General features: G+C 44.5%; 1 protein-coding gene across 1 annotated transcript in view; it reads right to left on the bottom strand.

Annotated features, from left to right (window-relative positions):
* Positions 1–303: 303 nt before the first annotated feature.
* The window catches only part of LOC135553496 (F-box only protein 40), a 29534-nt gene continuing 17325 nt past the window's right edge, over positions 304–12512 (bottom strand). The window contains exons 4-6 of the mRNA XM_064985596.1: positions 5547–5661; positions 3979–5445; positions 304–516 (exon numbers count right to left, since the gene is read on the bottom strand). Coding sequence (XP_064841668.1) covers positions 304–516; positions 3979–5445; positions 5547–5661 — 1795 coding nt within the window. The remainder of the gene's footprint in view (positions 517–3978; positions 5446–5546; positions 5662–12512) is intronic.

Below are 12512 nucleotides of genomic sequence, written 5' to 3'. Positions count from 1 at the left end.
TACATTTAGTAACAGTGATTAATTGTAAGCTCTTACAGCGTATTTCTACGAGGTTTATTAAGGGACCTTAGTCTTCTGCTCATTTTCCCAGCATACATCACACGTGCACAGTTGAGAGGAGCACAGGGTCAAGCTGCAATGCAGTGCCTCGCTCCAAGGCCCAACAATAGAGAATTGTTGTTAGGATTTAAAGCCAGTGCTCAGATCAATCGAGTGCCCGGCCCAGGATTCAAATCGGTGACTTTTCGGCTACAGGTCCAAATCCTTAGCTGCTGGGTTACCTACCGCCCACTCCTTATAATGTCATTGGTCTGCTAGAGGCAGGTCATACTCCTGGGGCAGGTCCAGTAGGCCCTGGGGTCTCTCTCTGGCCCCCTCCATGCTGGCTAGCTTTACAGGCTGACTGAGCTCCTCTCTCTGGTAGAAAGGGCAGACCTTCAGGTGCTCAGACATGGAGGGGACATCATCAAAGCACCACCTGTCCACCTTGGAAAACAGACTGCTAAACTCCCATACCTTAGGAAACCAGCCACAGAGAGAAAGAGAGAGAGAATGTTTTTTATTACACAGAGTATTAGATCGGGTCAAGGAGTTTTTCCTGACGATGTGACCTGACCAGGAAAAACTGTAAACTCTATGACCTCTAGAGCCACGTGGTCAGGAAAAACTCCTGGTAAAGTATAATAATATAATTGTATGTAATATATATAATATAACTCTAGTATACTAAGTTCTGGTGCATGGTACCTCTTGATATGAAGCTCTATTACATTAGTAACAAAATCCTATTTATTCCGAATGCAGGTTTATACTGTCCCCGTTGTGTATGGATTTCCTGCCTAGCAACCTGTTGTCTGTATGTGCATCCCAGTTGGAAACCTACTCCCTACAATAGTGTGCTTCTGTTCTTAATCAAAACAAATGCACTACAAAGGGACAAGGGCTTGGTGGCATTCCAGACCACTGATATCATTGGCATGCTCTTTGTCCCGTGGACACACAGACTGGCTCTCTCTCTCTCTCTCTCTCTCCGATTGGTTGGTGCCAAACACTGGGATGGGCAATTCAACTCATAATCGTGTCTCAGAGGAATGAAGGGAGTAGTCAGGGGGCTCTTTACAATGCAACAGCTGTCATAGGACTAGAAATGCATCCCAAATGGCATCCTATTCTCTACATAGTGCACTACTTTTGACCAGGGCCCATAGCTCTATAGGGTTCCTGTTGGGACAAGACTGAGATTTAGTCAAGTGGCAACCTATTACCTACATAGTCCAGTAGTTCAGGTTACAGGGACTAGGGTGCAGATTGGGAAGCAACCCTCAGACTAGGCTGGATCCATTTCTCTGTCCAAAAGAGATGTAGAGAATGTGGCTGGATGCCATATAGGGTCGGGCGGTCATATTAGGGTGACCTGGTAACTATGCTATCGCACAGTGACTGACGGACCTAACCACCTGGTCAGTAGACAGAACTAAATCACATGATGTGACCGAACAACAACAGTATGTTTGAACCTTTGGCTTTGTTTCGAATCAGTGACATGTTTACAACCAAACACATGTTCATTCTGCCTTTCACTTTCCATTGAAAGTTTATGGCAGGACGAATAGACCTACATCCACCAGTATTTGTCCTACCACAGATTTAGGCTATAGGCCTGCCTACCTCTGGAGGGGATGGGTGGGGATGGAGATAGGAAACTCTTTATGTTGTTGTTGTGTGTGTATATATATATATAGTCAGTGGCAGATTATATAGGTATAGGCCACACAGGTAGGTTGACCTCAGGTCTCCCCTCTGGAAGGGGGAGCGGGGAAATCTATCAAATCGCGCACCTTTAACTTTGTACAGTACTAATGAAATTAGTAAAATCAGTCACGCTACGAAATGCTACCAAATAAACCACAATTAATTCATAATACTGTGAATATATAGTTTCACAGACATTTTGTTGTATTTTTTTCAGTTTTTTTGCGAAATCTTTAAGAATAATATAAAACCAGTCTGCACACCACCAAGGTGAACTGGTTTCGTCATGACTCTTGGTTGACAGTGTTGGGGGATTGGTAATGTAGTCTTGACTCTTGGTTGACAGTGTTGGGGGGGATGGGTAATGTAGTCTTAAATCTTGGTTGACAGTGTTGGGGGATGGGTAATGTAGTCTTGACTCTTGGTTGATAGTGTTGGGGAAGATGGGTAATGTAGTCTTGACTCTTGGTTCATAGTGTTGGGGGGATGGGTAATGTAGTCTTGACTCTTGGTTGACAGTGTTGGGGGGATGGGTAATGTAGTCTTGACTCTTGGTTGACAGTGTTGGGGAAGATGGGTAATGTAGTCTTGACTCTTGGTTGATAGTGTTGGGGGGATGGGTAATGTAGTCTTGACTCTTGGTTGATAGTGTTGGGGAAGATGGGTAATGTAGTCTTGACTCTTGGTTCATAGTGTTGGGGGGATGGGTAATGTAGTCTTGACTCTTGGTTCATAGTGTTGGGGGGATGGGTAATGTAGTCTTGACTCTTGGTTCATAGTGTTGGGGGGATGGGTAATGTAGTCTTGACTCTTGGTTCATAGTGTTGGGGGGATGGGTAATGTAGTCTTGTCTCTTGGTTGATAGTGTTGGGGGGGATTGGTAATGTAGTCTTGACTCTTGGTTGATAGTGTTGGGGGGGATTGGTAATGTAGTCTTGACTCTTGGTTGACAGTGTTGGGGGGGGATGGGTAATATAGTGATGCTCGAGTGCCAAATCACAAATTTGTTTCTATTTGTCTTTGTTACTTCTTTTTGATATTTATGGGTCTTTTTTTGTATATATTTTTTATTTATGTAGTTTTAAATGTTATGCTTATTTATTTGTGTTGATTCAAATGTCTGAATAAAAATGACAGAATGGGTCTTTTTTCTTTTTTGGTGCCGGGGAGGGGGCACTGAATGTGGGATCTCCCAGGGGGCCATACAAGCTACATCTGCCACTGTATACAGAACCAGTCAAATGTTTGGACACAACTACTCATTCAAGGGTTTTTCTTATTTTTTAAAATATTTTCTACATTGTAGAATAATAGTGAATACATCAAAACTATGAAATAGCACATATGGAATTATGTAGTAACCAAACAAGTGTTAAACAAATGATTTTTTTTTGTTTTTGGAAAGTAGCCACCATGTGCCTTGATGACTGCTTTGCATACTCTTGGCATTATCTCAACAAGCAAGTCTCTCTTATTATTGGTGCTCAGTTGCCCGTTATTTTGGCTACCGTGGCTAGAGGAAGACATCTCAGTAACTTTGAAAGAGGGGACTCAAAGGAGAATATGGGGATTTAAATGGTGTGTGTGTGTGTGTGCGTGTGTGCGTGTGTGTGTGTGCGTGTGTGTGAACATTTATGGGAGATTCTGTAGCAGCGCCTGACACAGCATTTTCCACCCCCATCTACAAAACACCAACTTATGGAATTTTTCATGGACGAATGGTCCCGCATCCCTCCATAGAGTTTGAGATACATGTAGACTCTATGCCAAGGTGCATTGAAGCTGTTCTGGTTCATGGTCTAACGCCCTGTTAAGACACTTGTAGACTCTATGCCAAGGTTCATTGAAGCTGTTCTGGTTCATAGTCTAACGCCCTGTTAAGACACTTGTAGACTCTATGCCAAGGTGCATTGAAGCTGTTCTGGTTCATGGTCTAACGCCCTGTTAAGACACTTGTAGACTCTATGCCAAGGTGCATTGAAGCTGTTCTGGTTCATGGTCTAACGCCCTGTTAAGACACTTGTAGACTCTATGCCAAGGTGCATTGAAGCTGTTCTGGTTCGTGGCCCAACGCCCTGTTAAGACACTATGTTGGTGGTTCAATTACATTCAATAACCATGGACTCTATACCAGATAGTACTGGAAAAGAAAATATAATACCACAAAAAGGGATGATTTCCATCCTTAAAAAATATATATATTTTAAATTCAGGCAAAGTACTCACATTTTTTCTACATTTCCATGAAGACCCTCCATGGGAGTAGGTCTTCTTCTCCCATTTCAGATAGACCATCCCCCTCTCCTCTAGCAGTGTGACACACACCTCCCTCATCAACTGGGACACCTGGGACAGCTGAGACAGGCTGAAGCTGTCCAGGAACCCTGCCAGGTAATGGAGGATCTCAAAGGGAAGTCTGCTCAACGGGTCCAGCTTACGGGGACGCTTCCTGTCAGAGGTGATGCTGATGGTCTTCTCAGAGTCGGACAGCATTGAGGGGCCCTCTGGTTTGAGGCTGAAGGTGCTGAGATCCTGGTGGTAGGTGACGGTGGCTCTCTGACCTGCGGGATGGAACCTCCTCTGACTGTAGTTGCAGCCTAGGTACGCTAGAGGGCAGCGCTGCTCGAACCAGCCATTCAGGCAGGACTGGATGTCCAAGTGCACATTCTTGAAGTGAGTGTGGTATTCATCGCGGCGGAAGACGTGGCCACAGAGGTAACTAAAAGCAGAGTTGGTAAAGTTGTGTCTTCTGGTTATGTCCTCAGCTTGGATCTGGACATAGAGGCCTTTGTGTGTGTCTGTGATGATGTCTGCCAGAGAGGCTTCAGGTTTGAACGGAGCAGATGGGATGTTGTAAGTCTGTGTTCCAATGTGTACATAGAAGCCGTCTGCTCCTCCACTTTCTGAGATGTTGTGACCCTTCAGTTCTTTCTCCAAGAAGCACAACAACGTTGCATTGACTTCATCACACTTCGGAAGATCTTCTACGGACACGCCTAGATCTGACGTGTCAACACTTTTGTTGACCATCGGTGACCAAGGGTCGTGCATGTGAATCCGTTTCGGCCGGTAGCTCGTGGGAACGTTGAACGTTCTGACAGTTTGAACCTCTATGGGCTCCAGCTTTCCATAAACAAAGTCCTTGTCCCTTGGGGTGCAGGCAGCAAGCTGACCAAAGTTGATCAACATAGCTCCATGGTGGACCAAATACATGTTGTAGTCTGCAGTGGTGACCTCTCTATGCAGTCTCTCCATGACCCCGTCCTGCCACGGTGCAAGGCCAGACCTGGTGACGTCTACAGCACGTGCAGTGGCTCCATTCTCTTGGCACTCCTTGGATGATTCATCCCCATCCAGCTCTCTATGACCATTTGACATGCTAAATGCTTTCTCTTCTTCACCATCACCGGGATTCAACTTCTTTTCCATGTTGTTGACGGTTTGTTGGCATCCCTTCATCTTCTTTCTGTACTTGGCCTCATAGGAGCTGTAGTTCTGGAGAGTGGCCACGTCCCTGTTCTTGGCCAAGGCCTCCCTCTGTTCCTGACTCAGTTCCTTCTCCTGCCCCATCCCATCTCCATAACCGTTATATCCATCCTCCATTGCTTCACTGGGGTCTAACGAACTACAACCTTCACCTGCAGAGCTGGTGACCCCTACATCTATCTCTTTCTGAGCAGGTTCTGCTTTCACCTTCAGAAAGAAGACAACAAAGCTAGCCAGTTTGATGCAGAAAACTTTACTAAACTATTAACAAAATATGAACAGAAATATGTATAAAAAAATCGCATTACCTTCTCCATCAGCTCAGGGAAGACGGTCTTCATCTTGAGGCATCTGAAGAGGAGCTCCTGGTCTCTCAGGGCCACGGACACGTTCAGCTGCTTCTCAGGGTCAGCCAGGGTGGTCCTGTAGAAATAGTAGTAAACTCCATTATTAAGAGGACCATGGACACGTTCAGCTGCTTCTCAGGGTCAGCCAGGGTGGTCCAATTTGTAAGTCGCTCTGGATAAGAGCGTCTGCCAAATGACTTAAATGTAAATGTAAATGTCCTGTAGAAATAGTAGTAAACTCCATTAAGAGGACCATGGACACATGCAGCTGTAGCAGACTCAGGGTCAGCCAGGGTGGTCCTGTAAAAATAGTAGTAAACTCCATTATTAAGAGGACCATGGACACGTTCAGCTGCTTCTCAGGGTCAGCCAGGGTGGTCCTGTAGAAATAGTAGTAAACTCCATTAAGAGGACCATGGACACATGCAGCTGTAGCAGAATCATCTATATTTTTTCAGTGTCTTTGTTTCTCTATGTTGATCTGAATCTGTAAAGCCCAATCTGTCTCAGTCCCAGTATTCATTAGGTTATTCAGTATTCAATATTCAAATTGTGACAGAGCCCACTGGGCACACACTGGTTGAATCAGCGCTGATTCCATGTCATTTCAATGATATTAACTTCAACCAATGTGGAATAGATGTTGAATTGACGTCTGTGCCCAGTGGGAGTACACACAATAAAATAACATGACATAGCACAACACAACCAACTGCCACACAGCACAACACACCACAGCACACCATAACACACTGCCACACACCACAACAAAGCACACTACAACACACGACACCACAGCACACCACAACACAACACACCACAACTCATGAAAACACAGCACACCACAACACACCACAACACAGCACACCAATGAACCAAAACCAGCTCAGCTAATCCATACCATTGGTTTGTTGAGTTGTCATAATTTGTCAGCAAATGTACATTATACCAGGGGCTTTGGTTGACACAATTTAAAGTAACCTAATTTATGTCCCTCTAACTGCCCTGAATGCCTCTGCTGATCCTACAGCTATTGTATGCAGCAGTCATGTACCTGTGAAACATATTTATACTGTTAGCACTGAGGTGGTGTGTCCTAGTAGGAAGACCACTGAGGTGGTGTGTCCTAGTAGGAAGACCACTGTTAACACTGAGGAGGTGTGTCCTATAGGAAGACCACTGTTAACACTGAGGTCATGTCTCCTAGTAGGAAGACCACTGAGGAGGTGTGTCCTATAGGAAGACCACTGTTAACACTGAGGTCATGTCTCCTAGTAGGAAGACCACTGAGGTGGTGTGTCCTAGTAGGAAGACCACTGTTAACACTGAGGAGGTGTGTCCTATAGGAAGACCACTGTTAACACTGAGGTCATGTCTCCTAGTAGGAAGACCACTGAGGAGGTGTGTCCTATAGGAAGACCACTGTTAACACTGAGGAGGTGTGTCCTATAGGAAGACCACTTAACACTGAGGTCATGTCTCCTAGTAGGAAGACCACTGAGGCGGTGTGCCCTAGGAGAAAGACCACTGTGTGCAGCTCACCCTGTACTAACATAAATAACATGAGCATGTCTACTTCTGCTAAGCTTCCCTGTAAAGCAATGAAAACAATCAAGCATCCCAGAAAAGTCCTCAAAAAGTAGCCCATGTTAACATATGTAGCCTAAGAAACAAAGGTTCATGAAATTAATAAGTTGCTAGTAACAGATGACATTCATATTCTGACTCTCTCTGAAACTCAATTAAATAATACCTTTTGATAGAGTGGTACCAATACATGGTTATAACATCTACCGAAAAGACAGATCCATAATTAACCCCAGGAAGAGTAGCTGCTGCCCTGGCAGGAACTAATGGGGATCAATAATAAACCCCAGGAAGAGTAGCTGCTGACTTGGCAGGAACTAATGGGGATCCATAATAAACCCCAGGAAGAGTTACTGCTGCCTTGGCAGGAACTAATGGGGATCCATAATAAACCCCAGGAAGAGTTACTGCTGCCTTGGCAGGAACTAATGGGGATCCATAATAAACCCCAGGAAGAGTTACTGCTGCCTTGGCAGGAACTAATGGGGATCCATAATAAACCCCAGGAAGAGTTACTGCTGCCTTGGCAGGAACTAATGGGGATCCATAATAAACCCCAGGAAGAGTTACTGCTGCCTTGGCAGGAACTAATGGGGATCCATAATAAACCCCAGGAAGAGTTACTGCTGCCTTGGCAGGAACTAATGGGGATCCATAATAAACCCCAGGAAGAGTTGCTGCTGCCTTGGCAGGAACTAATGGGGATCCATAATAAATACCACACCACACCACACCACATTATACCACACCACACCACATTATACCACACCACAGCACATTATACTACACCACAGCACATTATACCACACCACAACACATTATACCACACCACAGCAAATTATACTACACCACAGCACATTATACCACACCACAACACATTATACCACACCACAACACATTATACCACACCACAGCACATTATACCACACCACAACACATTATACCACACCACAACACATTATACCACACCACAGCACATTATACCACAGCACAACACACCACACCACATTATACCACACCACAACACATTATACCACACCACAGCAAAGCACATTATACCACACCACAGCACATTATACCACACCACAGCACATTATACCACACCACAACACATTATACCACACCACAACACATTATACCACACCACAGCACATTATACCACACCACACCCCCGCACATTATACCACACCACACCACATTATACCACACCACACCACATTATACCACAACACACCCCAGCACATTGTACCACACCACAGCATATTATACCAAACCACAACACATTATACCACACCCCAGCACATTATACCACACCACAACACATTATACCACACCACAACACATTGTACCACACCACAACACATTATACCACACCACACCACATTGTACCACACCACAACACATTAGACCAAACCACAGCACATTATACCACACCACACCACAGCAAATTATACCACACCACACCACATTGTACCACACCACAACACATTAGACCAAACCACAGCACATTATACCACACCACACCACAACACATTGTACCACACCACAACACATTATACCACACCACACCCCAGCACATTATACCACACCACACCACACCACACCACAGCACATTATAACACACCACACCACAGTACAGCACATTATACCACACCACACCACACCACATTGTACCACACCACAACACATTATACCACACCCCAGCACATTATACCACAACACACCACAGCACATTATACCACACCCCAGCATATTATACCACACCACAGCATATTATACCACACCACAACACATTATACCACACCACACCACATTATACCACACCACAACACATTATACCACACCACAACACATTATACCACACCACACCCCAGCACATTATACCACACCACACCACAGCACATTATACCACACCCCAGCATATTATACCACACCACAGCATATTATACCACACCACAGCACATTATACCACACCACAACACATTATACCACACCACAACACATTATACCACACCACACCACACCACATTATACCACACCACACCACATTATACCACACCACAACACATTATGCCACAGCACAACACGGCACATTATACCACACCACAGCACATTATACCACACCACAGCACATTATAACACACCACACCACAGTACAGCACATTATACCACACCATACCACAGCACATTATACCACACCCCAACACATTATATCACACCACAGCACATTATACCACACCACAACATATTATACCACACCACACCATATTATACCACAGCACATTATAACACACCACACCACACCACATTATACCACACCACAGCACATTATACCACACCACAGCACATTATACCACACCACAACACATTAAACCACACCACAGCACATTATACCACACCACACCACAGAACATTGTACCACACCACATCACACCACATCAAATTATCCCACACCACACCACAACACATTATACCACACCACAACACATTATAACACACCACACCACACCACATTGTACCACACCACAACACATTATACCACACCACACCACATTATACCACACCACAGCATATTATTCACACCACAACACATTATACCACACCACAACACATTATACCACACCACACCACATTATACCACACCACAACACATTATACCACACCACACCACATTGTACCACACCACAACACATTATACCACACCACAGCACATTATACCACACCACAGCACATTATACCACACCACACCCCAGCACATTTTACCACACCACAACACATTATACCACACCACACCACATTATACCACAACACACCCCAGCACATTGTACCACACCACAGCATATTATACCACACCACAACACATTATACCACACCACAGCACATTATACCACACCACATCATATTATACCACACCACAGCACATTATACCACACTACAACACATTATACCACACCACACCACATTGTACCACACCACAACACATTAGACCACACCACAGCACATTATACCACACCACACCACAGCATATTATACCACACTACAACACATTATACCACACCACACCACATTATACCACACTACAACACATTATACCACACCACACCACATTGTACCACACCACAACACATTAGACCACACCACAGCACATTATACCACACCACACCACAGCATATTATACCACACCACACCACATTATACCACAACACACCCCAGCACATTGTACCACACCACAGCATATTATACCACACCACAACACATTATACCACACCACAACACATTATACCACACCACACCACATTATACCACACCACAACACATTATACCACACCACAACACATTATACTACACCACACCCCAGCACATTATACCACACCACACCACAACATATTATACCACACCAAACCACATTATACCACAACACACCCCAGCACATTATACCACACCACATCATATTATACCACACCACAACACATTATACCACACCACACCACATTATACCACACCACAACACATTATACCACACCACAACACATTATACCACACCACACCCCAGCACATTATACAACACCACACCACAGTACAGCACATTATACCACACCACAACACATTATACCACACCACAGCACATTATACCACACCACAACACATTATACCACACCACACCACAGTACAGCACATTATACCACACCACACCACAGAACATTGTACCACACCACATCACACCACATCAAATTATCCCACACCACACCACAACACATTATACCACACCACAACACATTATAACACACCACACCACACCACATTGTACCACACCACAACACATTATACCACACCACACCACATTATACCACACCACAGCATATTATTCACACCACAACACATTATACCACACCACAACACATTATACCACACCACACCACATTATACCACACCACAACACATTATACCACACCACACCACATTGTACCACACCACAACACATTATACCACACCACAGCACATTATACCACACCACAGCACATTATACCACACCACACCCCAGCACATTTTACCACACCACAACACATTATACCACACCACACCACATTATACCACAACACACCCCAGCACATTGTACCACACCACAGCATATTATACCACACCACAACACATTATACCACACCACAGCACATTATACCACACCACATCATATTATACCACACCACAGCACATTATACCACACTACAACACATTACACCACACCACACCACATTGTACCACACCACAACACATTAGACCACACCACAGCACATTATACCACACCACACCACATTATACCACACTACAACACATTATACCACACCACACCACATTGTACCACACCACAACACATTAGACCACACCACAGCACATTATACCACACCACAACACATTATACCACACCACATCATATTATACCATACCACAACACATTATACCACACCACACCACATTATACCACACTACAACACATTATACCACACCACACCACATTGTACCACACCACAACACATTAGACCACACCACAGCACATTATACCACACCACACCACAGCATATTATACCACACCACACCACATTATACCACACCACAACACATTATACCACACCACAACACATTATACCACACCACACCCCAGCACATTATACCACACCACACCACAGCATATTATACCACACCAAACCACATTATACCACAACACACCCCAGCACATTATACCACACCACATCATATTATACCACACCAATACACATTATACCACACCACACCACATTATACCACACCACAACACATTATACCACACCACAACACATTATACCACACCACACCCCAGCACATTATACAACACCACACCACAGTACAGCACATTATACCACACCACAACACATTATACCACACCACAGCACATTATACCACACCACAACACATTATACCACACCACACCACAGTACAGCACATTATACCACACCATACCACAGCACATTATAACACACCACAGCACATTATACCACACCACAGCACATTATACCACACCACACCACAGTACAGCACATTATACCACACCATACCACAGCACATTATAACACACCACACCACACCACATTATACCACACCACAGCACATTATACCACACCACACCACAACACATTATACCACACCCCAACACATTATATCACACCACAGCACATTAAACCACACCACACCACAACACATTATACCACACCACACCATATTATACCACACCACAGCACATTATATCACACCACACCACACCACATTATACCACACCACAGCACATTATAGAACACCACACCACAGCAC

This window comes from Oncorhynchus masou, chromosome 13, assembly GCF_036934945.1.
Source record: "Oncorhynchus masou masou isolate Uvic2021 chromosome 13, UVic_Omas_1.1, whole genome shotgun sequence".
In the NCBI taxonomy this organism is placed as follows: Eukaryota; Metazoa; Chordata; class Actinopteri; order Salmoniformes; family Salmonidae; genus Oncorhynchus; species Oncorhynchus masou.
Note: the sequence above shows the minus strand (reverse complement) of the source record. Positions and strands in the feature narration are given on the sequence as shown.